The sequence below is a fragment of the Microtus ochrogaster genome, linkage group LG3, assembly GCF_000317375.1.
Source record: "Microtus ochrogaster isolate Prairie Vole_2 linkage group LG3, MicOch1.0, whole genome shotgun sequence".
Taxonomy (NCBI): domain Eukaryota; kingdom Metazoa; phylum Chordata; class Mammalia; order Rodentia; family Cricetidae; genus Microtus; species Microtus ochrogaster.
The window spans coordinates 17,384,600-17,411,867 of record NC_022029.1 but is presented as its reverse complement, the minus strand read 5'-3'; the positions used below and the strand labels follow the sequence as shown (position 1 = coordinate 17,411,867).

Below are 27,268 nucleotides of genomic sequence, written 5' to 3'. Positions count from 1 at the left end.
GACACAGAGAGCTGGACAGGTGCAGAGAGCTGGACAGGTGCAAAGCCGGGAGTCCTGGGAGAAGGTGAGCCCAAAGTCCTGCCCTGGGGCCTGAGCGAGGACAGCAGAAATTGTTGATATTTGGTACCAAGCCCAGAACCCAGGTCAGTTAAACTCCCATTCCAAAATCCAGACCGAGAAGGACATGGCCGAACCAAGAAGAGACTCCACAACCACCAAAGAGTCTGCTGTCCAAATGGACACGTACCATTTATTGCAATTACACGAACGAGCCCAGCCTGGGGCTTGGGCACTGTCTCTCAAGCTCTCAGCTGAGTGCTGTCTCCAGTCTGACCCCACCCCCACCCCACAGCACATCCAGCCATTACGTTCTGGCAACAAGTTCTGGAACGAAACAGAGGGAACAGGTCTTTTGTCTAGCTGAGCCCCCGAGCAGCCTTGCCAGCAGCTGGAACATCGTTGAGCGAGGAGTCCTCGGAAGTGCCCCAGCAAACACGTGGGAGGAAGCCTGTCCCAGGCGTCTGCTCTGCAAACCAAGCGTGACCCTAGTGACCCTAGGTCAAGTTACGCTAGAGTCCTGGCTACTTAAACCATTCAGAAGAGCGGACATCAGGCCCTGTAAAACCTTGGCTGATCCTACCAACTTCCAAAAGAAGTTTGACCAAAAGAACAAAAACAAAAACAAAAAAATCAGAGGAATCCTGGACCCAGGATCCTACCCCTCAGAGATTGGAGGCACATGGCCTTGAGCCAAGCTTCCCTGAGCTACCAGGGTCTGAGAAAAGGCTGGCTACATCTACACCACCAGCCCAGAGAAGAAGCAAAAGCAATAGAGTTCATAGGACTCCTTTATATTAAAGTTTATTACATCTGCAAAATCTACTGTACAGAACCCATTGGATTAAGTAGCGTTTTGCCAAAAGCAAAGACTCTTGCTCTTTGGGAAGGATTTCTGACTCCAGCCTGGGGCAGGGCCACAGGGGCTGAAGGTGAACTTGGTTCTCGATGGAGGAGCCAGTGCCAGCCATACTCAAGATGCACCTTGTCAACTTCCAGGAGAAAGGTGACCAGAGGTGGTACCAAAGGCGGGAGAGTCTTAGACACCCTCGGCACCCCTCCCCCACTTCAGTCTTCTCTCCCCTCCATCCCTCGACTGTGCTCTAGGAGTTAAGTTCTCACACAGGCTCGTCCAATGTTGCAGTGGCCCAGGCCAAGGCCATGGCCCTGAGTTCATGCACACAGGCATGACTGGTCAAGAGGTGGCTACCCCATGGCATCCTGGACTAGCCAGCCTACTTACGGACCACCAAACAGATAGTTCATACATACCCTGTTGCACGCATGAGCGACAAACTTAAGAGACAACACACAAACCAAGCCTACATTTTGGCATCCAGATTTGGTTCTTCTAGGTTTAAAAATAAAAACAAAAAAGTCTGAATGACCCCGATGCTGTCTCCCGAATGTAGATTAGGGAAGCAAGGTGAAGGACACCAGTCGATTGACTTGCCTTACCCCAGAAGTAAAGCCTACTGGGGTTCTGAACAGAGAAACTAGAGGAAACATGTGCAAAAACAAGTTGATATCTAAAGTAGGCTTCCCCACGACGTGAAGTGAATTCCAAGGAGCCCCGAACCCCGTCCCCTACCACAGCATGGCCAACAATAGCGGTTTCTACTGGTAAGTGCTATGGCATATCAACCGAAGCCCCTCTCCTGTCCCTCGGATCCTCCAGCCGTAATAGGCCACCTAGGTCCAAAGCAGTTGGGTCCCCTTTCTCTCCAGAGCTGGGTCTCCTCCCGTTTGGAGAAACCAAGTCAGAATAGTGGACATCGGGCGTGGCTGTGGTAGAAAGGTCAGATGCAAGAAACCCTTTGCGCCCAAGCTTCTAGGCAGAAGTCAAAGAAGTAGAATGAATTCCCAGCACACCCTGGGACTGCTCGGGCAGGACCAGCTGGAAGGGTCTGGGTGCTGAGGAGGCGACACAGTGGTGGGGAGGCCAGGGCCTGAAGTTTTTCACAGAAGAGGCGAGTGGGAGCCTAGTGAGTGGCAGGGGCGGGGGGAGAACCATTCCTCCATCAGGCGTAGAACTCTTCCTGTTTGGTGGGTTTCTGGTAGGCGCCGCCATTGGCTTGTTTGGGTTCCTCCAAGGAGTAGCTGCCTTCGTCCTTCTTCTTCATCCGGTACAGCATGAAAGCCACCAGGCATACGGCAAAGATGAGCCCCACCAGGCCTCCGGCGATGACACCTAGGGAGTGGACAGAGGCTGGCTCAGTTGAGCAGCTATGGACAACACAGGAAATGGCCTGGGCCATACTCACGCCTTCTCCTTCCACCCCATAGCCAAGGATGGCTGTACCCCACACTACCACAGAGCCACAGCCTGCCTTCTCTTACCTACTCAAAAGAAAGACTCACCTCCCAGCACCTCCTTCCTGTCCAAAAGGCCCTGAGAGGCACCTGTGGCTCCTTCATCCACTGGCTGCTGATTCCGTTGGTCAGGCTCTATGGCAGCCACAGCTGTGTTCTCCCCAGATGTTTCAAAGGTGAAGTCCTGCAGGAGGCCAAGCTGGGATCAGGTCGGGCTGGAGCCATTGACACAATAGCAACCTGGAGCACTGCCATGCCCTGTTGGGGTTCCCCTCCCATCCCCTCCCACCCCACATCAGACACATCCAACCTATGCCACCATCTGTCATAGAATGCAATCACACTCGGGACCTTAGCACAGACACCACCCTGAGTGACACAAAGCACCCATTTCTGTATGAAAATCCCAGGATGCTCTAAGAGAGAAAAGTCATCCTGGTGTAACGTTGGGTGGCTAGCTCTTGAGTGATGTCTAAGGAGCCTCCTGCTGATCTTGTAATCAGTTTGTTCAGGGCAGGAGGAAGGTGGAACCCTGTTACTCCATCACTGTGGCCAAGACTACAATATGCTTTAAAGGGCAAAGGACATTAGGATGAAAGGTGCCAGATGCCAGGTACTAATGGCCACCCAGGAAATACAAAGTCGCTCACCTGCTCGCCAGAGCCCTCCCCTGTAGGAAGTTGATTGGTAGCTCCATCTTCGACAACTTCTTTGATGACAGAAGTACCTCCTTCTGTCGCACTTGGAGGTTGGTGGTCAGGCTGGCCGGGTGCTGTGGGAACCAAGGTCTCATGGAGGCCAGGTTGCACATCTCTGTGGGGATGAGATGTGACAACCTGGGCTGTGGTGGCTCTGACTGTTGAGACCCGTTGGGTGATTGGGAGTTGTGTGGTCTCCCTGGGCTTGGTGGTGACCTCCATTTCCTTGTCCTGAGCGGTGAGGCCAGTGTCCACTGCCTCAAGCACTGGCTCCTCCTCAGGCTTCTCTACAGTTGGCAGGATGGAGGTGAAGGCAGCCTCGGCGATCCTGCTGGTAGGCTCTGGTGCTGCGGGTGTGGCTGTCAGGAGCCACACGTCCTTCAAACTGGGGGAAGTCTGCCGCGGCAAAGTGACGTCTGGCAAAGCACCTACAGGGTCAGAAGTGGGGGTGTCAGGGTAGGGAGGTCCCCGAGTGTCAAGCCTGACAAGTTCATGCTATGAGCAGACGGGAGCCTGAGTCCCCCAGGGAGAACTAGCCAAGGCAGAACTCTGAAAACAAGGCCACAAAAGATGCACTTTTGCGGCCTGCTCTCTCAGCTGTGAGGAAGAGACGAGGAATGGGGAAGGGGCTCTGCTGGGAGAATGGGCTATGGCATCATAGATGATAGGACCCTAAACCAGGACACTCATCTACCCTGCCCTCTTCCCCAAAGGCCAGGAACACATGGCTACATCTTATCTCTTATCTCCCAGCCCTTTGCTCTGGTTTGCTTCCCACTGCTACTTCGACTTCCCTTTTCAATACTCCCCACCTCAGTCCTGGGAGACCTCTTAGCCTAGCTGTAACAAAAAGCCTTCTCTTCCCCTAGACAGATGGAATCAAGGATAGGAGGTGAGGGCAATCCTACAGACAGCAGACTCTGTGCTACCTGCAGCTCCCAAGAGCTTGTGGGTCAAAGTAGTCCCATATCACAGATGGAAACACCAAGGCTCAATGGAGTCAAACTCCTTCTCCAAGGGTTGTCTCTAGATGCTGCTTATGGCGTCTTGGAGCCACTTCACTTCTTTCTCTGGGGGTTCCCCTTAGCTAAACTGTGTGCAGCTGGACACCAGCTTCTTCCCTGGGGCACTGTCCCTCTGACTCCGATGGCTAAGGGCAGGATGGGGAAGGAAGGGGGCTCACTGAAGCTAAGTGACTGCCTGCTCACACACTTTAGCCATGACCTGTAGCCAGCCATCTCAGGGTTCTGGGTCCACCTTACCTGCGCCCGAGCCAGAGAAGTTGTCAGAGTCATCCCCAGAGCCATCCTGATCTTCAGGAGGTACGTTTACAGCCACGATTTGCTAGAAAAGATCAAAAAGGGGTTTGAGATGAAGCTTGGCCAATGCCCCAAATCACTGAGTTTCTGTCTTGGGCAGCCGAACAGGCTCAGCCGACCATCCCAGTTACACATGCAGGAAACCACTGCATGCAGCTCTCAGCTCTGGAAAGCCCCTGGTCCTATTCATATCCCCGATGCTATAGCGACCTAACCTGGTGACAGGCAGAGGGGCAAGTATGGGGACCACAGGGTACTCTGTCTAGTCAGGGGACCCAACTAGGGAACACAAACTGCGATCCCTGTGAAAGTCATAGGCTGATCCCAGTCTGAGAATCAGGCTTGGGGGCCACCAGTGGGGAGCTTTCACAATCCCTCCAGAAACCATTTATACTTAGAAAACCAGCATCCAGTTGAGGTAGACCCTGGGGTGTGGGCACAGAAGCCTCAAGAATGAGAAGCGGGGCCAGGCCTGGCATGGCGGAGCTGTCTGTGCTGAGGCAGCTCTGCCCACACAGGGTGGCTCCAGGCCTGGTCACAAGGACCGTTTTCTCAACCACAGGAAGGACTGTATCCTGGTCTTGTTAGTGAAAAAAGGCCGGGGTGCCCTTTGGGCCAGGGACAGTGAACACTAATCTGAAAAGACTCCTGCATTTAGGAGGCTCCAGTGAATGGGCGGTAGGCCTGGGATGGGCTCTCCTTGGCAACAGCAGCTGCAGGAATGTGGCCTGCCTTGCCGGCTCCAGCTCCAAGGGGCTGCAGGTGGTGGAGCGCAAACACAATCCCACAGGACTTGGGCAGGGATGGGGGATGTGGAACACAGCCCCCAGCTAGGCAGGCTGGGAAAGGGGCAGAGAGTCAGGCCCATGGCTGCTCCCAGCACTGGTTCCATGACACCAGGTACAGAAGGCCCAGGTAAGTAGGTGAGACATGGGAGCCCAAATAACCCAGCTCAGTACAGGCCATCTTTCAAGGGCGCCAGCACAGACCAGAACAAAGAATGGAGTAAAAAAGAAAAAAATAGAACAGCTGGGAGGAGTGGTGCATGCCTACAATCCTGACATAAAAGATTGCAGCAAATTTGAGGCCAGCCTCGTCTACATGCCTTCTGGGCCAGCCAGGGCTATATAGAGAGACTCTTGTCTCAATAAAACAGAAAAAGAAGTGCATGGTTCAACTAAAGGCCCCTGAGACCCCCCCTGACCTCTGTCATTCACCAGTTGAGTGGCCTTAAGAATGTCACTAGGCATCTTACGGCCTCAGTTTCCCCACCTGTAAAATGGATGCCAGCATTAACGTCTGCACTACAAAAGGGTCACAGAATTTCTATATGAGGAACACACAGCCTTGGCAGGTAACAAGTGTTTGTGCCCGTTGTTCTAAGCAACGAGCGAGGGCTGCCCGACTTGTGGTGAGGGACTCTGGGGTCCGTGGCCACTCCCGGTGCCAGGAGGCTTGTATGAACAAGAGGGCATAGGATCACGATGGAATTCCAAGAGACGAGGAGGCAGGAGAGAGCCGGTTCACTAAGCCTCTACAGAACATCCAGAGTGGTGCAGCTGAAGCTAGCACCGAGGAAACAGGGTCACCTTGGTCCAGGAAGCTTGGCAGGACCCAGAGAGCCCTATTGGCCTCACTCATGAATAGAACGGAGCAGAAAGAGTCAGGCATGGCTGTTGGGGAAATGGGAGAAGCTGTGTAAGCCCTACAGGCAACTGAGGGCAGTTCAGTGTGTGCAGAAGCTGCTAGTGATACCGAACTTCCTTTAGAAGCAGAAAGCAAAAGCATGCTCTCCTCCCCTGGGACAAAGGTTTTGAGCTTAGGCAGGCCCAACTTCAAAGAGTTGATTCAGTGAGGTTCAGCTCCAATGAGCAGCGACAGCACAATGCTGTGATGCTTTAATACAGTTCCTCATTCTGTGATGACCCCGCCCATAAAGTTATTTCGCTGCCGCTTCATAACTATAATTGCGTTACTGTTACGGATCGTAATGGGAACAGCTGGTCTGTGACTCCAAAGGGGTTGCGACCCACAGGTTGAGAACCCACCGCAGTAGACGAAGTTCATTTGGACCCATCCAAAGGTCAGTTGAGAGTCCACCCCCTCACATGTCAACCCACACCACGCCTATGCTACTCCAGGTAGTACCCCACATTCCCGTGGTAGCCATCTCTGTGACTGCCTCCTTAGAGAACAGCGCCCTCCAGATGGGAACAGACCCCAAGATTAAAACTTCTTCCTCATTCTAGGCCCCAACTCCACCCTCTCCTAACCCAGGGACTCCCTCTGTGGGAGGGAGAACTGAAGATAGGTCAGAGGTCCCGGATCAAACGAGGCAGCCTAAGTCACAACCAAGGGTGCAGACCTTATTCAACGTGAGGTGGCTAAGGCTGCGAATGTATACTGGGGTGGGGTCCAGACAGGCATAAGGCAGCTAGCCTCCTCCCTCCTCCTTCATAGAGAAGTCCCTAAAACCAGCAATTTCCCAAAAGAGAGGGCTTCTCTTAGAGCTAGATAACGCGGGCTCTTCACAGGGAAGCAATCTGTTCCCCCTGGTTTTGCTGAGTTTATCCAACACTATGATCGTGTTTACACAACAAGCTTCTAAAGCAAATCTCTACTGAAACCAGCAAACCAGGTTCAGGTCAGGGAATGGGTGGTGGTGGGGGGGGGTAACCCCATCCTATAACCCCCGTCCCCTGCTAAGGGAAGAGAAGCAATTCCCTGACTGCCCCATCTCCACCCTCAGCTGGGACCTTCATAGTGGTATCACAAGGGAGGTGGGGGGAGGTGGTCTGAACCCTGATTCCCCTAGTTTCAGCTGACTGGAGTTTTCGATGTAACTTCAGGTACCATTTAGAAGCCTGTTGTGTTCTTGAGGGCTCATAAGGGCCCTCCCCAGTATGGCTTCTGACCTGGATTCTTCCAGACTGTTAGGGATGCCTAGGGATAAAGAAACTCCCATTGAGTCTCCCATCTCTTGCTGCTCACTCAGGGAGGTAAAGGCAAGTCAATCTTATCTTTTTCCTCTGTGGGCCTCAAAAAAAAAAAAAATCAGCCGTTCAGATGGCTCAGCAGGTAAGGGTAACCCGACTTTGATCCTGAGACTCAACTGAAGACAGGAAAAGATTCCTGTACCTGTAGGTTTGCCTGACCTTTTCCACATGCCTGTTGAGGTATATGTACACCACACATGGATACAGGTGTGTAGAGACATGCACACACACACACGCACGCACACACACACACACACACACACGAAACTTTCAAAGAAAATATAGCAGGGACCTCATTGTAAGAAAAAATTTCGTGGTCTGGGCCATGAAACTCAGGGCCACTTAGCTCCCTCCCACTGAAGCAAAGAGCCTGGAAGCTGCCTTATTTGAAAACTCAAAGTTAGAGGTTCGGAGGGCTGAAACATGGGGCGTAGACATCTGCTTCGGGCATCCCCTGGGGCTGTGTAGTAAGGACCCTCTTGAGATGCCCAAGTCAGGGACCCAGTGCAGCAAAAAAAAAAAAAAAAAAAAACAAAAAAAAAAAGGGCAAAGGCCTCAGTTTTCCCTCCAGCTGAAGAGAATTTCCAGCACTCTCTGGTTCCAACACCTCTCCCCAGCAGCTCCTCCAGGTCCACCTGAGATTACCATCTCTGACAGATAAGAAACAGCCCCTCCCAGGGTGAAGGACCTACCCAAGGCCATCTAGGCCAGTGTCCCCACCCCGTACACAATTCTCTCTTCCCCACCCCCAGGCCTAAGACCCACCTCCCCTGGCTGAATCCATCTGCTTCGAGCAAAATGGCCTCAGTTTCTTAACCACAGCTGTACCACCAGGAAGCAAGATGTGGGCTTAGCCCTGCCTAGCAACCCAGGTGGGTACCAGGCACACACTAGGTCCTGACTCAACGTGTGTCAGGACAAGGTACAGGAGAGAGAGTTCACCTCCAGTTGCAAGCCCTTGCCGAAGAGCATGTTGGGAGCTGTGGGCAGAAGGCTGGCTGGGATGCTTAACGGAGTCACTTCCTGCCAGCTCCCACACCCACACTGACAAGAAGGAAGGCCACCCTCAGTGGCCCGCACTGCAGTCTGATGGAGTCCTATGTTCTGGCAGCTTAGGGCTGAGGGAAGTCTGGCTTCCAGCACTTTGTCGTGGCATCCTGAGTATGAATCCACCTCAGCTGTGCCCCCAAAGCACAGTACCAACTGGGTGTCTCCGAGAGGCTCAGGGATTATGGACTTTTGGAGAGGATGCCCATCTGGCCCCCATCCACCAGGTATAGCGGTATCCATGGCTTCCAATCAGTGCCCTAAGGTACTACCACCGCACCAGTGGTACCTAAATCACACGGCCTTACAAAGCATTACTGACTCCATAGGGCTGGATACTTTGTGTTTTAAGGGTAAATCACTCACCTCCATGCCTGACGACCCAAGTTCCATCCCCAGGACCCACATGGTAGGGGGAAAGAACTGACTTTCCCAAGTTGCCCTCTGACCTCCCTCCACATGCATGTCTGCACACACATACACATACACACACACACACACACACACACACACACACACACACACACAGGCACACACACAAAATGGGATGTGAGAAAAGAAAAATTTTAAGGTCACAGAATTTTGCTATTAAATGTAACTTCAAAACTCTGTAATCATCACCTCGGAACTTGAAGGTATAAACAAGTGAAGGAATAGACTGGGCTTGACCCCAACAGAGCTCCCGGCACATACCCAGTGCCTCACTACAGGGGCTTCAGGAAGGAGAAGCCTCAGGGGCTGGGACAGGAAGAGCCCCAGTAGAGAATAAGACAGTTCACTTGGGCAGTGCTGGGAACGTCTGGTCACAGAGTGGGAAAGGGAGGGAGAACTATGGGTTGTCTGTGGCTGCCTGGTGCCATAACAGAAGCCCAGCTTCCGTGGGTGGGAGCCTAGTCACTGAATCAACAAGCCCCATTAGTCACGACAGCCAGTGACAAAGGGCCGCTGTTATCAAAGCAGTTGGGTCACAGTCATTCCCAGGCAGCCTGGATCCCAGCTAGTCTGGGGCCTCCACACCTGTTCCAGAAGCCCAGGCTCCAGTCACACGATCTCCGTCCAATCAACACGCACTGCTGAGAAGGGCAGGGATACACGGGCCCCACGGGCACACCAGGATAAACACCTTTCACTCTCATCCAGCCAAGACTCCACGCCATAACCAGCATCCCAGGAGGCTTCAAGCAGGTTCACGGTATACAAGAGATCTCCCCCTACCCCAGTGTCTTGGTTAGACCTAAGGAAATAAGAGCTATGAGGAAGTCCTCTCCCCACAGAATTCACAGCTCTGGGGTGCTGAGGACTCTGAGCTGTACAGAATTCTAGATTTCACCTCCCTCTGTGCAACTGGACACATGACCAGAGAACGACATCCAAACCACCACCTGTCTCCAGGGACCCCAAGAACTACCACAATGTCAGTTTGTACTCCGAGAGCAGACATCTGACGAGACAAGGGTCCAGGTCCAGATGCGTGGCCAGGAGCTGAGGGAGGCAAGACCTCAACTCCAGCTCTCTGACTGAACTCAGTGTTCAAAGACAAGGCACCAAGCGGGCAAGAGAGCTCAGTAAGCCAGAGCCAGGAGCAAAGCAACCTGGGAAGGCTCTAGATTATTCTTTACTTCTGATACCTTCACTCTCAGCCATCAAACACCGTGGTGCAAGGAGCTACTTCACCAAGGAGCTGAGGGAACATTCAATCTTCCAAAGGCCCTTGAACTCACCAAGGAAAGCAAGGACCTCCTTCCTGCCAGGACCAACCAGGAACAACCTTGTTTTTCCCAAGCAGCTGGCTTCCTAGCCCAACACCCTCACCCTAGCTGCCCCATAGTGCAATGTGACCGACATCAGTGCGAAGATGCTAGCAACACTGAGCTATCCCAGGGTGCCCCAAAGGTAAAAGATGGGCCTCAGGGGCAGCTGTGCTACAAGGTGCAATGTTTCTCCAGAAGGGTAGAGCAGACAAGAAAGAACATGGCTAAAATTCCCTCCTATCCTGGTAGTCCTCAGCCTGGGGTCTTGACTGTTCTCCTTCCCACGGTCACCTTTTCCTCAGTCCTAGATGAAGCGCTGGGAGCATGTAGCGATAGGGTGGATTGTCCCAAAACATCTCCAACAAGGGTCTCTGGGACAGTCCTAGCTCAAACTACTCCCACGCTGGGTGTCTGAGGAGCTCCCTGTGTGTCTCCGGACCCACTGTGTGGGTAGGGAATAACGTGGCTTGTTTGGATCATCCTGAATTCTTTTAAGGCCCTCACAGGTCATGCTGGACAATGTGTGAGGATCAGAGGCCAGAGTTTCATGCTGAGGTGATGCCCAGTCCCTCACTTCTCTCTCAGGGACCTAAGAAATGATAGGGAAGCCTCAAGATCCGGAACCCCCCTCCCCGCCCCTCCTAAAGCCACCTCCAGGAGGGAGGGCCCCCCACTGGTGCCTTGAGGCAACACCCAAATTTCCGGCTGACAGGCACGATGATTTATCAGCTTTCTGTCTCTCCACCAACAGTCAAGCTGGGACCTGCAGAGAAGGTGACTGGTGACCCAGTAGAGAGGGAGGGAGAGGCCCAACCCAGGGTGGAGCCAAGGTGAGGACCGGCAGGTGAAGAGGAGTATCAGCTGCCTCAGTTGGCAGCACAGGATCCCGAAGCACCTCCATGGCCCAGACCCTGGCAGCATTTCCACAGACAGAACCGATTTCCCAGGATCCCCTGGGTGCACACACATTCCCCCACCTCAGCAATCCCCATGGCTGCTCTACACCTGCCAGTCACCCTGTGCGTGTCATGGACTCCTGGGAATGGGCAGAGTGGAAAGACAGTATCCTTTCTCGGTTGCAATAACCCCTTTTGGTCAGCATCTCCCTTTAGTGTAACATCAGAGGGCAAACCAAGGTCAATGCCACAGCCAAGTCTCCCAGCACTAGGCCCCTTCCCTGCACCATACCTCCAATCTCGGGACCCACAATAGGTCAGTGTCATTCGAACACCCTGATGCCCACACCTCCCTGTGGGGCTAGCACCTGCCCTACAGTCCACATGCCAGGACTAGCCTCTGAGCAGGCTCAGCTGAGAGCTGGGTGTGGCGCTGGAACTGGAAGACCAGTTCCTCCACAGCTCCCTCGTGCCAGAACCCAGCTAGGACAGGGAGGGCGAGATTTCAGTCAGTGTAGAGCAAGGGCACCTGGCGAAGGCCCAGCTAGCCTCTTACCAGATACTGCTCCTGGAGGGAGCCAGACAGAACCCCACTCCTGACGGCCACCACCTCTCTTCAAGCCCTTGGGCCCTAACTAGCTGGATATGCTTAGAGAAAATGAGAAAACCCAAGATAGCAAAAAAAGATGTCTTAACCAGGCGGTGGCGCATGCCTTTCCAGCACTCGGGAGGCAGAGGCAGGCGGATCTCTGTGAGTTCGAGGCCAGCCTGGTCTACAAGAGCTAGTTCCAGAAAAAAAAAAAAAAGAAAGAAAAAAAGAAAAAAGAAAAAAAAATTGTCTTATAATTTGGGCTCTCCTTTCTTGGAACAAACCTGACTCGGCTACCCATCCATATACCACAGGGATTTGACAGAACGCTAGCAAGAGGGCTTCCAGGGTCCACCCTACGACTTGTATACTAAATGTTCTCCAGCTGGGCGGGTCAGCTCATTCTCAAGGGGCAACCAGACACCATCGTGACTGAAGTGACGGGCAGCAGACCACAAACATGACATCCAACAGTGGTGGTTAGGTGGAGGGCAGGGACACTGGACACAGTGACTTGATGACATCTCTTGCCACTTCCAAAGAGCAGGCCCAGGAGGCTGCTGGAGAGGATTGGAATCAAAGGATCTCTGGGTAGCAGCCTGTGTAGATGAAAGGGGCAGTCAAGGCATTTGCACTGCCCCCCACCCCACGCCCACCATCATCCTGACCCCAGGCTACCTAAAGAGAAACTGGGTCCTCTCGGCTTCCCTTGGGCACATCTTGCTGGCCAGGGCCAAGGGACTGGAGATGACTGGCAAGTCTGGAGGATAGAGAGCAGTGCAGGAACCCTCACCATGATCACCCCTAGGCTGCCAGCACCCCCAAAAACTGCTACCTAGCTGATTATAGACTCAGCGGGGCATGGGGACCCGACACCTGTGCCTCCTGGACTTCTCTGGCCATTTGACCCCTGAACTGGCTAAATAAAGTGTCCTTGGGTTTCAGAGACACAGACACTTGACACACCTGCAGCAGCCAGGGCTGGGGACGCGACTCCAATTCTAACTACCAAATCTCTCTTCTTGCGTCCCTGCAGTTGTGCAATGCCCTCCCGAAAAAATTAAAATGCCCGTGGGAGCGACTAAGGGGTACTAGTCATTCACATTAGAACAATCAGTTTCCTATGGGGGAGGGGCCGATTCGGGAACTGGGGTTCTACAGTTGGGTAGGAGCTGTAACCGAAAAAGATTATCAAAGGGAGACTAGAAGGGACCAAGAGCAAACGTCTTTATAGCCTTTGTCAGGAGGCAGGTGACGGAAACCCCCAGGAAATATATTACATTCCCCTTCCCTCTTGAACTACAAGATGTCTGTGCCTTCCCCCTCTCACGTATGTAAAGTACAATTCAGACAGAAAAGACACCAAAGCCACTGGGAAGCAAGCAGAAGGCAGAGCACTCTGGGAGGGGTCCCATGGCAGGGTGGGCTAGTCTGCAGGGTAGGACTCTCTGAGAGGAGCCTGTGGCTGAAAGGGTGGGTGGGTTCCTCAGTTCCTGGACCAGCCCCAGCCCCACAGGAACAAAACACCCTAGGCCCTTTCGCTGACACCTCACAGCCTGGAGAGGCTGGAGGTTCGCACAAGCACACAGTCTTTGTAGTTGACACAAAGGTGACTAACAGGGAATATGGGGGCAGCCTTCAGCTACCTTGGTCCTGGGGCCAGCAGTGGGTGGGAGAAACTAAGGACCTGACCCAGGCTGTAGCCGTCACGTGACCCGGGCTGTTGGGGGTCACATGCGGCACAGAAGCAAATCGAGACTTTAGGAAATCAGTCATCAGCAGCCACTCTTTCTTAAGTAACACGTAGGGTACCGGTTTGAGCACTTTCCCTGAATTAGCTAACCTGTCTTTAAAGCCACTTCCGGGTCCTCGTGCTGTACCCATCTTACACAGTGTGGACACTGAGGCAAAGTGGACAGTCACTCGTCAGCGTGAAGAAAGGCCAGGCAGATTTGCTTCGAGACCCCAGTCACCATCACAATGCAGCCCAGAGCCCTACTCCACAGAAGAGCAGCCCTCACCAGCACTGAGTGGGCTCAGCGCAAGGGCCTCCACCCACCTTGCTCTCTGGCCCAGTGTGTTAGCGTCTAAAGAAAGCCTGCTTCCTCTCAAGGTAACCTACAGCTGCCTACAACTGGAACCCTGTTCCCCCAAGCCTCCGGCTAACCGTTCCCTGGTTTCCCCCTGTTTCCTCCCCTTTTGATAGCCCAGCCCATGCAGCTCACGTCAGGGCCCAGCCTCATAGAGAGACTCAGTGAAGATGAAAGTCTGGACTGTCAGAAAAGATTTGGGCTTCTGAGGAAGGACAAAAGCCGTGTTTGCAGACCCTGTGACAATAACACTCCCGGGGCAAGACCAGGAGGGTCATTCACATGAAGGAGACTCTACACCCTCCTAAGTGGGCACAGCCGCTGGGGGTGCCGTACACAGTAGCCCATACTCAGTACTCCTGTAGTCTGAGCCCCCGCCAAACGACAGAGAATGCCAACCACTTCACATATTCAAAAGTCCTTCCAGGCAGGATAGTATGACCCCATTTCACAGGTGTGAAAACTGAGGCTTAGCAGAGTTATGTGCAAGATGGCATAGGAACCAAAAAAGGCAGGATGTAGTCCGGGTGGGCCAGATTCTACCCTATACTTCTCTCTAACCTACCCTGGGTGAAGAAGCCAGTTAATACTCCAGGAGCCCCTTATTCAAGCCCCGGAGATATGAGTTAGCTTGGACACCCAAAGGTAGGCAGACCCAGACTTCTGTGGAAAGACAGGTGGCTGGTGAGTCCAGTGGATGCCCGGCCTGTCCTGCCTCAGATCCACCAATGGAGTCCTCAGGACCACTTCTAGGAAGTTACAATCCAGGCCAGCCTCCTCCTGGGTGTGGGGGAACAGAGGGAACGCGGTGCCTACTTGGAATGTCCTTCAGAGTGGAAGGGCAGGGAGGTAGGGGAGACCACACAGCCCACAGACCAAACCTAGGGCCCGGAAACAAGGACCCCATCCCTCCCCAACATGCCATCCTGGGAACACTGTACCACACCCCTCAGTTTTCTCTGGGAGAAGCTGAAATGACGTCAGCCTCCACGCTCCCACAATGGTCTTGGAGGCTCCTTAGACACTCTACAGCCTGGGGCCCTGCGAGCCCAAACCTGACCCCCATATCCACGTGGAACTCTCCTAGGAACCTGGACCTCCAAGGTCTGAGTGCTTCCGGGTCAGCAGCGAGGCCAAGGGCTGCTGCAGAGAATACCTTAGCATCACTCTGTGCCCCTCCGATACAATCATGTCCCCAACCAGTGAAGCCCCAGGAACATCCTTAGCCATTGCTGTATGGCAACCAAGGACCAGCACACACTGGATGCCACGGGTAGACATCAGTCCCCAAGTTCCCCCAAAGAAGCCCCATCCTAGGACCCCATGACTAGTGTTCTCAGCCTTCCAGTTCTGGGTCCCCCTCCCCTGGTTTGCCCAATGGCTATAGGTGAGCAGATCCAGGCATCAGGCCCAGCTCCTGCCCTTCCATGAGACAGAACGGGGCCTCTGTGGCCACATAAAAATCTGGGATAGACCTAAGTGGGAAAGATAAAGGTGTCTCGTCCCTGTCATTGTACTGGAAGGCTTCTCTTACCATCCTTGGAGACAGAGGCACAAGGCCATCTTGTATTTCCTGACGCCCCATCTACGCCTCCCCAAGCACTCTCCATAGCCAAAACGCTGGCAAGTCTAAAAGCTTGAACGAAGTCTGCTTCGTAGTCTAGGCTCCCAAGTAGTTCTTATGAGGGCTTGTGAAACTCTGAGATAAAACCCTCCAGCTGGCCAGGGAGACCCAGGAGAGGGCTGAGTCTCAAATGCCCTTCACCACTGTCTCTGGTCTACTCCGGTGGGCCTACTCCACGGAGGGCACTCTCCCTTGGTGCATCCCCTGGGTACCCCCAACAGGTATTCTAGCCAGGTTGGCATTTCAGGCAGAATCCTCCTAGGGCAGCAGAGACCCAGGTGGCACCTGAGATGCCCACAAGCCCCGTGACACAGCCAGGATAGGTCATGAACACCTGAAGACAATGAATTCCCCTTTGCCTCTCGGCCCCCCGAGGCCTGTCTTGTCTCACTGCCCTGCCCCACCCCACCTCATGCCAGTGGGCGCCAGTGGGTCAAGGTGGATTGGGTGAGTCTCCAGGGAGGATTCATGGGGCCTGGCATCGTGACTCAGCTGATGAGCGCAGTGATAAACACGCCCACCTGCCCACTGCCCCAACCTGCCCGGCACAGCTTTCATTCCTGCTGATGAGCGGACCTTGGGGAGGATGCCAGGATGCCAGGGTGCCTGGGTGTGGGTGCAGAGAACAGCACCTGGCCTCCACCCCCAGTCTGACCTGGCCCAGAGGGCTTCATCCACTCTAGTTCCCACAATGAATGCCAAGGGCACAGATCTGAAAACGGGCCTCACCTCTGTTTCCAGAGTGATCTCTCCTGAGACCCCTGGAGCAGCCAGTTGTCTCTGATGAATCCCCAGAAGAAATAAGGACAGAGCAAAAGCAGTCTGGGAGGTCCTGCAGGGCCACCTTTACCCATCCCAAGACAAGGTCTCACTGCTAGCGCATGACTCTTAAAGATGCAGCAGTGGGAAGGAAGAGGTCCTGGAGCAGATGTTACAGGCCCAGAGGGTCAACTACTTACCTGAGCCACAAGGAAGTCAGAGACAAGGCTAGGACAAAGAAAGGAATAATTTCTGCATGTTTCTAAGCCAGGGATACAAAGAACATCAGATGCGCAGTTCAGAAGGGGGAAGACACCCAGAAAAGGAGGGGGCTGCAAATAAGAGGTGACCAGGTTTCCCAGATGTTTCTACCACTGCTGGAGAAGTCAAAGGAAAGCCTGGTGGAAAGAGACCGCCAGGGCTGTGCAGGCATGGCTGCAGCCCCTGAGCATGCCTGTGTGCCTGAGCGCAAACACGGCTGCAGGCCTCAGGTGAGTCACTGGGCAGAACTTTTCCCAGGGCTGGAGGCCAGAGAAACGTAACCTCTCTATATAATTAGGCAGCCCACGAAGCCACAAACACCAGGAGACAGTCTGAGACCCTTGAGAGGCTCCCAGCAGAGCTACCTCTGGAAGCCTCCGAGTTCCAGAGTCAGCAGGAAAGATTCCTAGGCAAATCTCTAAAAGGAGAGTTAGTCTACCACCAAGACCAACACCATCACACCCACCTGTCAGTGGTCCAAAGACTTCCTCCTGAGTTCTTCCCAGTCATGTGAAACCTGCCTCCACTTGTAGCCTTCACCAGGCTTCCCGACTCCCCAATCACACAGCACATAGGCGGTGGGATGCCCCTCTTCCAATACCCACCCCTTGCCAGGGCTTCCCCAGCATCAACAATGGGGAAGTAATCTGGAAAGCTCCTACAGAACAGGCAGCAGTATCCTGTATCTACAAAGCAAGCCATCCCAGAGCGAGCGGGCTGCCCAGCCCCACCCCCAATGTCCCTCTGGAGCTGAAATGGCACCAAATTCGGGGTCTCACTCTAAGGACCTCGTGTGTCTACAGTCTGCTTGTGGTAAAAGACAAATACCCATGCACTTTTGGCACTTGCCAGGGTACTCCTGTCATTCTCGATAGAAGGTTCTAGAAAGTGCATTCCCACCTAACACTCAGTCTCTCCTGGAATAACCAATAGGGAAATGACACCGTGCTGACTCTGCTCCAGGGCACAAGGTCCTGGAGGTGAAAGCACTCTTTCTACAGACTTCCTGTTCCAGTATCTTCCCTCTGCATGCACTAAAGCAGGCTCTCAGGGGGAATTTCCAAAACCAGCACTTCAAAATCATTGAATTGGGGCAAAAAAAAAAAAAAAAAAAAGGCAATTAGGAAACAGTATGTTCTGTGAGCTTTGGGACTAGACATAACTTAATGTCCAAAACACTCCCCTATCATACCCCCGGCATTGGAGAGAGCCAGAAGGAGCGTGCAGCATAGGAGCCAGAAGTCTTGTGGCCAGGATACCCACCTCCCCAGGGCTTACAAAGGCTCTACTAAATCTGTAAGTGTGTCCTCCATGCCCCGCCCAGACAGACTCCTTGGCACTCAGTCAACAGCGTGTGAACTTTGTGTAACCTAGGGGACACATTGCCCACTGTCAGGACTCCAGTGCTGTCTCCTGACCTTGCCTTTCTATGAAGAGCTCTTGCCTGTACCCAAGCAACCATCAGGTACACCCAGCCAAGGCCCAGGGTGTTGCCCAGTACTCAGGATTTGCCCAAAGGCACAGTGCAGGCCAACTCAGTCCAGCCAAGTGCCCCCTCTGCACAAAGTGCTCACAACCAAGTAAGACCTGGAAACACCAGGCAGGGCCTCACAGGGCTCAGCCAAACCTCATATGCAGGGTGTCTTGAGGTTGTAGGCAGTGACAATGCTACAGTATATTTATATCATACATATACTTAAGTGTATACATATACACGCAAGCACACACATGCAACCTCATGCCAAAAGGCCTGTTTCTGCCACTTTCCTCTCTGTGGAGGGCTGGACCTCTCTAAGCCGTTTCTTCCCCATTCAAAAGATGAGGCGATGGTGTGGATCATGAAGGCTGAGGAGGAAAGACTAAGCTGGACAGGAGGAAAAGCAGCAAGCACGCAATTAAATGTAACCTTAGCTAGTATCAAGAGCTGTCTTTCCTCGGGCACTGTCAGTACAAGCACTTTCACAGCATCTCTGAGGAAATGAGTGCGCAAATGACAGAATGAGGGCAGAAAGAACAGGTACGGCGACGTCTGTCCTGCGGACGAGGATGGGCAGAGTGGAAAGTGAGTCACTTAAGATTACATAGTAAATTAGTGGCAGAGTTGAGCTTGAGTATGGGGTGCTACTTGATCCAAAGCTGTTTCTGACCTGCCAGACGGCACGGGGGCTCAACTGTGTAGAACACGGACTAGAAACATTCACTGAAGAGAAGGGGGAAAAGACCAAAGCTAAGAGTCCCAGCCAGGCACGGTGGGCTCATGTCTGTCATGTCAGCACTTTGGAAGTCGAGGCAGGAGAATGGCTAAGACGTCAAGGCCAGGCTAGGCCACAGAGTTGAGAATCGGTCTCAAAACAAAAACAAAGGCCTTTGCTAATCAACACATAGAGTGAGCTAGCCTTGTTAGTCCAAGGTAGCTGGAGCCCAAAACTCACAGAAGAGAGGCGTCTAGGGAACCGGGGCTCATGCTCACGGATGCTTCCTGGCACTGTGTACACGTCTTCACTGAGGGAGGTCCCTAAGTCCTTCACCTAGCCAATGCCTCCACATCACTCCAGGTCCAAGACTGTAGGGGTGGCAGCTCCCTTTTGTCCAGTCTACCACCACACTGCAGCGACCTCAACAGAGATCCATGAGGGATATCAAATTCACACAGCCTGAGAGTCACCCGAAGGTGAGACCTTTGTTCTTGTAAGAGTTATAACCAATCTGATTTGTTTTTCGGCCTGCTAAAGAAAATAAACCAGAATTGAAGAGAAAATGTGTTTGCGCTTGGGCACACCAGTGTCACTACCAGAGTATGAGAAGGAAAGGGGCAGTTAAGAGTGAGGACCACCAGGCACGAGGACACCATGTTCTGCAGAGCCGCACAGAACCAGGAGACTGCTTGACCTGGCATCATGAAGAGGGGGGCCTAGCATCAGGAGGGATTAAAAACAACTAGCCTTTTATTGTTGAGGATAACGGAGAGGAAATAAGGGTTTCAGAATCCTGCTCCAAGAAAGAATACTTTGTAAAAGCGGGGAGCGGTGGCATGCATCTTTAAATCCAGCACTTAAGAGTCAGAAGCAGGTGGATCACTGTGAGTTCCAGGACAGCCTGGTCTACACAGTGAGTTCCAGGGCAGCTAGTGCTACAATAACCGAGACCCTGTCTCCAAACAACAACAAAAAAGGATACTTTGTAAGGAGGCGATTTTAACTCAGGGAAAAGCGTCTGACTACCATGATGATACATTCTCAGAGGATTTCAGGAATCCCAAATTCTGCTTCAGCTCTGGGAGGAGGGGGGATGGAGGCGTCTAGAAAGTACTGCAAAAACCAAGTTTTCCTGTCATTCTTTCCAGACCCTGCTCCCTACCAATGTGTGTTAATGGGGTTTTACTGGGGCCCATCAGGAGCCACAGGTAGGCTAAAACCAGCTCCACCCTCTCTGGGGAGCTGAAGCCAGCAGTGACATCACCTCCAAAGGCTGAGCCCATCCTCCCCCACTCCCTCCCACTCTGCCAGACCTCAGGGGAAATGTCTCTACTAGTCCAAATAATTAAGGAAAGAAAAGAGAAAAAACAGCAAAGAACTATTTCAGATTGACTTTTTTTCCTTACATAGCTGAAACAAAAGACCATGGGGACACACACACTGAGGGACAGTTTAGACAAACCTGTTGCAGTCTCTGGGGAGTGGTTCGCAGCAGACTCCCCTGGCCCATTCAAAGGCAGACACCCAACAGTCCCTCTCTGTCCCACTCACTGGTCCCCAGAGGTGTTCTGACCTGCTTCCCACAGGAGCTAAGGGAGCCCTCGGAAGGGGACAAGATCTCTGGCAACCTCTGGGTATCTGCTTCCATTTAAAGCAAATCCCAATTGCTTTCGTTATTGGGGGGGGGGGGGGCACGCTCTGGAAATGCCCTCAGTCTTATGTACCCACTTCTAACCCAACATGGTTTTGTTTTTTATGGAAGAGAACAAACCCAACTTTATAAAATAAGAAGCAAAGAGTACACCCTTGTCTTCAAGTAGGAGTCTGTCCCCAAAGCTCAGACAGTGACTGAGCTCAGACTCAGCTCAAACCCTTCCTCCAGGAAGCCCTCCCAGGTCTGGCGGTCTCTCACCTTGGGTCTGCCTAGAGGGCTCAAGCTCCCAGGTCAGAAAGGAAACACAGTCCATAGAGAAACGGCGGCCAATTGCCTACCCAGCCGTGATAAAGGGAGCTTGAGGGCCCTAGTTCACAGGAATATCTGCCTCACCAAAGACAGCAGGAAAGCGATCGACACCTCTTCAGATCCTGGCTGCAAAGAAATGCAATACAGCATCTCTACTGCCCCAGTGAGGCCTCACATTGGGCCTGGAGAGTTGGGCTGGAGGAGGTAATGCCAGGCGGGTCAGGGAGACAAGCCAAGCGGCTCCACTTTCTTCTCCACAGTGGTAACTTTGATTCCAGGCATGATCTGAGTCCCACAGAAACCACAACCCTCAAGAGCAATTTCTTGGACCTTAAAGCCTGGAGTGCAACGGAGACTCAGTTTGGAAACCATATCCCTCCCTGAGAACCTTGATTCAGCACCCTACAGCCCCCCAACTCATTTGCAATTTGATAGGTATCGAGGTCCTCTAGGACTTCAGAGTGATGGAGTCACCTGGGAAGCGGCGAAGACAATGCCCATTAGCAGTGATCGGGGATGTGTCCAGGTGCCACTTGATATGCACACGACCTGGGTGTCTACCAGCGCTCAGCTCTCCCTCCCTGTGCACGTGCCTCTCTTTGCCAGGACTATCGAAGTTAAGCAGACCAGATGTGGCGGTGGGAGACTGCCACTTCCGGAAGGGATAAAGCCTGAGGCTCGGCACCTCGCCTCTGCCTCTCAGGGGGATGGTCAAGCCGGCCAGTCGAAAGGACCCCCGGTACTCCATAGTGGGTGCGGGGGCTAGGGGCGTGGACACCCGGCGGGCAGCGCTGACACCTGGCGGCGACCCGGGACCCGGCCCACGTCAAGGGCCGGCGCTGCGGGGCGGTTCCCAGGGAAGGGTTACAGGGGCCGAGAACAAAGCGCCCCCGTTGGGGAAGGCGGGCTAGCGGACGGCGGCTGGGGCGGGAGAGCACTTTCTGGGGACCCTCGACAAGCTCTTTGTCGGCCAAGTCGCTCGTTAGAGAGACCGACCCCCGCCAAAGGTGGATGGCTGCATCCTACTCAGAGGCCTCCCCCCCACCAATCGCCAGCTCCACGTTCGTCCCTCTTTCCCCGCGGCCCTACTGGGCGGGCCAAGGGACCCGCCTTCCCTGCGCGCGGCTTCAGCACAAAGCCGAGTCGGGGGAGGGGAAGAGCCGTACCGGGGTCCACTCGCGGGGAGGGTCCCCAGCGCTGGCCATGCGGAGGAGGCCCTCCGGGGGGCAGCACAACTTCAGCGACCCCAAAGTTAGGTTCTTAGGGTCTTTAACGTTGTGAAGCCAACTTCCCGGAGTCTCCCACTGCCGGCTCGGCCCAGCTCACCTGGGACAGCCAGAGAAAAACTCAAGGGCCCCACGCCACCCTCCTGTGTCCCACGCACAGTCCTGATCCCGGTCCCTCCGGCAACCCGCACGTCCGCCCCCTCCCGCTCCCACGCCGGTTCTGCTGCGCCCAAACTTGTCCGGGTGCAAAGGGCCGGGCGCCCGGGCTCCCCGGCGCTGGGGGAGCAGCAGACACAGTCTGGTTTGAATTAGGGTCTGCGGAGAGGGCGTTGTGGCCATGGCCACTGCATCCCTTCGGGTCACTGGCGGAGGCCAGGCCGCTGAGGTGGCCAGCGAGACAGCCACGGGAGAGAGTGACTCCAGGCGCCGCCACAGGCCGGCGGACTCAGACCCATGTGGAGTCATTTTACTTAACTGGGAGCCGGGAACCAGTGAAGGCTCCACTCTGCGGGACGCCCCAGCCCCTACCACGAGCTGTGGGACTCGCGCGGCACCCACGGACCGTGGAGGGAATTGGGAGAGGAGTCCTTATTAAAGGGCTCACCATCCCTGGATCCGCCAGGCAGCGCGGGAAGAAGTCCCCGCTCCCCTCCCCCTCCACGTGCCGCCGCCTGCACGGCTTCGGCGGGTGGCGAGTCCAGGCTTCCCGCCGCCTTCCAGCCCTGCCCCGGGCCACACTCACCGGGAGGACAGGCTGCAGGCGCAGCGCCAACGCGCAGAGCCAGAGCCAGAGCGCCGCGCGCCTCATGCTTCCCAGACCGGCGGCGGGAGCTCGGCAGGCTGCGCGGATAGGAGTTGCGGGTTGCGCGGAGCTGCGGGACCGCTCTGCTGATTGCGCTGCGCTTTGCTGTCCCGAACGCCTGCCCAGCACGCTGCTGTCCTGAGCGAGGGTTGCAGGTTCCTCCGGCTAGAGTCAGCTTCCAACTGCCAGATCCCTTCCTTTGCGCCAGGCTCTGTCTGCTCTGGCCCGCACCTCTCCCGCCGAGCTCCGCCTTATAATAAACCCACAGGCTCCTAGCCGTTGCAAAAACTAGCCGCCCACCCCCAGCTCCGCGGGCCTGGGTAGCCCCAGTCCCCACCCCTTGGGCCCCGCCCTCTTGACTGTCCCGCCCCCTTGGAGCGCCCCACCCCTTCCACGCCTCCTAGGATCGAAGCCCACCCCACTCCTGAGCTCCCGCGGGTCTGAGCCCTGCCTTGCTTCCCTGAGCACTGGTGCGGGCTATCTGTGATACCCGCGTGGTGTCTTCCTTGATGCGTGGTTGATGGAGACCCAGATGCATCTGCTACTACGGCCTGTTCCGGAGTACTGAAGCGGTGCCCTGGAGAAGGGCGATTATTGGTCCCCTGCGTGTTAGGTTGCAGCGCCCTCTGGATGAGGGTGCCCAGCGCCCTCCAGGTGAGCAAGATTCTGGGGGCCACCACGGAGCCCCACAGCGATGAGGCTATATATAAACCGAAGGACAGATGTGTTGTTCCCACCTCCCCACCGGCTGAGGATGGGACCCTGGTGTCTTGGAGCCTTTACCCGCAAAGTGTTGGGAACTCTGGGTCTTTTAAAGCTCTGGGTCTTTTAAAGCTCTCTGGAAGAGATGGATTTTTTGTTTTGTTTTGTTTAAGTTTTTGTTGTCTTTCTATGAGAGACAAAGCGCTCTCTCTTCGTAGCCGAAGACCAAAGGAAAAAAATAAATGGTCTCTTTGTTTCCAGGTGACCTCAGGCATCTGAGGAGCTCCAGTTGAGTTCCTGCTCCTTAACGATTCTCTATGGGGCCTGGACCCCACAGTTTCCAACACCCTTCAAGCACGTCAGTCAAAAAATAAAAATTAAAAAAAAAAAAAGAGCCGAGAGAGCCTGCGGGCGTGGCAAACTGAAGTGAGAGCAAAGGGGAAGAACTGGCCCTGTCTTGCCTTCAATCTGTAGATGGTGCCAAAGGACCTTCGTACCTGAAAGGCAGAGGCCAAAGACGGCATCTTCTTCATCCTTGTTCCGTGGGCAGGGCTGAAGACACCTTAAGCTCTTAGAAGTCTCCAGTGTGAGCCGGGCGATGGTGGCGCACGCCTTTAATCCCAGCACTCGGGAGGCAGAGGCAGGCGGATCTCTGTGAGTTCGAGACCAGCCTGGTCTACAGAGCTAGTTCCAGGACAGGCTCCAAAGCCACAGAGAAACCCTGTCTCGAAAAACCAGAAAAAAAAAAAAAAAGTCTCCAGTGTGTAGAGACTACACTATGGCCCGCCTTCTGGAAGTTCAGTAACCACCTAACACACACCACACACACACACACACACACACACACACACACACAGAGGCCTCCAGCAGTGGCCCATAGCCCAGCACTCAACAGTGTATGACATCGGAAAACTCTCCCTTAGCAAGCAGGTCCCAGATTACCCAGGTCTATCTATGGGCTATAGATCCTGCTGAATTCTTGCTTGGATCCTCGGGGTCTTGGTAAGGAGCACCCTAATAGCAAGGCTCAGGGAAGCCTAAGACCCCAAAAGCAGGTCCCTCCTGGAGGCTGGCTCCAGGGTCTGAAGTCAGCTCTTCAATCCTCCCAACCCAATACAGAGAAGAAAAAAAAAATAGGACAACCTGGTATGTTACCTTCTGGTCCTCTAAAAATGGGGGGGGAGGAATGGAACAGGAAGGGATTGGCGGGGGTGTTTCATGTTCTAAACATGACCAGTTTGATGTTTCCTTCAAACTGAATAAATTTACCTCCGATCCATGAGTCTGTTTAGGGGCAGACAAGGAAAAGGACTCCTATAAAAAGGCTGTAAAAAAGGCGTATACACAGAGAAAGGAGGTGAAAGCTCTACTGGCCTTAGAGCCTAGACCCCTCCCCGCCCTCCGTACACAAGAGCGCCTCTGCCTCTACCACCCCTTACATCTAAGGGATCATTCCTGCTGGCACCTCTTACAGCCAATACACACTGCCGTGGTTGATTACCTCTGCCTGTGCAGAGAGGGGGCTGGTGACAGAACTCGCTGGGCAGTGGTGACACACACCTTTAATCCCAGCACTCAGGAGGCAGCGGCAGGCAGATTTCTGTGAGTTCGAGGCCAGCTTGATCTACAGAACAAGTTCTAGTACAGCCAAGGCTACACAGAGAAAGCCTGTTTTGAAAAAATAAATAAATAAAACAAAAAGAGTTGGATAGTTGGATAGTAGGAAATTAATGCCTGGCTTAGAAGAAAGTCTCTAACCTTTCTGAGGCTAGAGGGCCTCAGACAAGGCCATCTTGCTTTGTGTTCTAACCATGGGTTATTAAATATTTTCCTTTCACAGACTTAGGTGAATCCCTAAGTCTGCTGCTTTCTTTCTTTCTTTCTTTCTTTCTTTCTTTCTTTCTTTCTTTCTTTCTTTCTTAACAAAGTTCCTCCAAGGACAAGCCGATCATCTATGGGTCACTTTCTTATTCTTCGTACAAACACATATGGCTTCCCACTGGGAGACATGCCCACTCTTGGTTGAGGTAGCAACTGGTGGTGAGTGGGTGGGAAGTTTAGCACCTGACTGTAGGGCTGCATGCGAGGGTCACCTGCATGGGAACCTAACGTCTCTTCGGAGGGAGGTTGACTGCATCTGTCAAGCTGAAAATGCACCAGCCCTCTCACCAATGAAGACTGACTTCTCTAGGCCGTTCCTCTTCCCACTGCCTCAGAGGGCATTGCTAACGTCCATCGCGGAAGAGAAAGTGAAATCACTGTGTGTGGTCCCACATTTTAATTCTGTGTAGTATTTCTACAATGAAGATGGTTAACTCCTGGCATGCAAAGCTTTCCAAAACTTATTTTGAGGCGAAATGTGTGTTTTAGGTAAAAATGTCTAATATATAGAACATACGCTACACATAGTGATATGTGTACATACATCTATTATTGTCCATAATGTTTTTTTTTTAAAAATGTATATAACCAGGCGGTGGTGGCACACGCCTTTAATCCCAGTACTTGGGAGGCAGAGGCAGGCAGATCTCTGTGAGTTCGAGCCCAGCCTGGTCTACGAGAGCTAGTTCCAGGACAGGCTCCAAAGCCACAGAGAAACCCTGTCTCGAAACCCCCCCCCAAAAAAAACAAAAACAAAAAGTGTATATAATGTATATAGCCTGGTATAATGGTATATGCCCCTAATCCCAGCACTTGGGAGGCAAAGGCAGGTGGATCTCTATGACTTTGAGGCCAGCCTGGTCTACACAGTGAATTCCTAGACAGTCAGAGCTGTGTAGTGAGACCTTGTCTTGAAAAACCAAAACACAAAACAAATAAACAAAAAAAGTAGATAATAAGAAAGGTCTGGGGATAAGAACCACAGAAGAGAGCCTCTGTGTTCAGTCGGTTGTTTTGGGTTGTTTGGGGTTGTTTTGTTTGTTTGGTTGTTGTTTTTTGGGTTTTTTTGTTTGTTTTTGTTTTTTTGCCGGTAGAGTTTCTCTGTGCAATTCTGGCTGTCCTGAAACTTGCTCTGTAGACCAAGCTAGCCTCGAAACTTGCCTGTCTACCAAGTGCTGGGATTAAAGGCATGCACCACCACCGCCCGGCCATACATGACAATCTTATTGTCCACTCTCCCTGTAACTTTAGGCAAGTTCCTTAAGTATTCTGACATAACACATGTAAAACACTAAGCATTTTATCTACACAAAGCAGGACCCTAGAAATGACGAAGAAGTGTAGGCTGGGCTGGACCCTAACGAGATTCCTGGGCTCACCAGTAGGTGCATAAATCCCAGGGCTTGGTTGGTACTGCACAGGACAGCACGTGCAGGAGTGCCAAGCTCATTCTGTATTCTTAAAGCATTTAAAACAAAAAAAAAATATCTGTTTATATTACTGGTTTCATTTTTATTGCTTCCAGGTAGGGTTTTCCTTTCTTGGCCAGACTGTCTCAAATTCACAGCAGTCCTCCCAGGGCTGGGATTAAAGATGTGCTTGATTTTTTTTTTTTTCTGAGACCCACATATCCCAGGCTAGCCTATACCTACTATGTAGCTGATGACCATGAACCGTGGTCTGTCTTCCTCTGCTTCCCAATACTGAGTGTTGCACAGATGTACATGCAGTGTTAAAGACCACACTTGGGGCTTCACGTTAGGCAAGACTTTGAGTTACTTTTAACCTCAACAATAAACTTCCTTCAAGCCTGAATAACAGGACCATTACCATTTGTGTCAGGACTGGCTTTTCAGTCAGTGGCCTTCTTGTTCACCTTCTTGTTCACTAAGCCTTCTTGTTCACCACCCCCACCCCCATTTTTTGTTTTGAAATTTCATGCGTCTGGGATGTACTCACTCATATTTGGTTTCTAGCCATAAATAAAGGACAGTGAGCTTATAATTCTCGATCCTAGAGAAGCTAAATTAGAAGGTGAATCCAAAGACAAACATATAGGCATCCTCCTGAATATTAACCTTCATCAGGCGATGAAAGGA

The 27,268-nt window shown here is 53.1% G+C and overlaps 1 protein-coding gene across 1 annotated transcript; it reads right to left on the bottom strand.

The window, feature by feature from the left end:
- Positions 1 to 223: 223 nt before the first annotated feature.
- On the bottom strand, positions 224 to 22,883 carry Sdc1 (syndecan 1). The gene is made up of 5 exons (XM_005360588.1): positions 22,527 to 22,883; positions 4,331 to 4,412; positions 3,021 to 3,496; positions 2,419 to 2,554; positions 224 to 2,248 (listed from the first exon to the last, which is right to left on the bottom strand). The coding sequence occupies exons 1-5, from the start codon at positions 22,590 to 22,592 to the stop codon at positions 2,079 to 2,081; spliced, it is 930 nt and encodes a 309-aa protein (XP_005360645.1). The 5' UTR covers positions 22,593 to 22,883; the 3' UTR covers positions 224 to 2,078.
- Positions 22,884 to 27,268: the final 4,385 nt, after the last annotated feature.

Excerpts from the sequence above, each read along its gene's own strand:
- Sdc1 (XM_005360588.1), bottom strand. The coding sequence starts at position 22,592 with ATGAGGCGCGCGGCGCTCTGGCTCTGGCTCTGCGCGTTGGCGCTGCGC. Across the intron at positions 4,413-22,526 it reads GCCTGCAGCCTGTCCTCCCG|CAAATCGTGGCTGTAAACGT; the intron begins GTGAGTGTGGCC and ends GATCTTTTCTAG. Across the intron at positions 2,555-3,020 it reads GGGAGGGCTCTGGCGAGCAG|GACTTCACCTTTGAAACATC; the intron begins GTGAGCGACTTT and ends GGCCTCCTGCAG.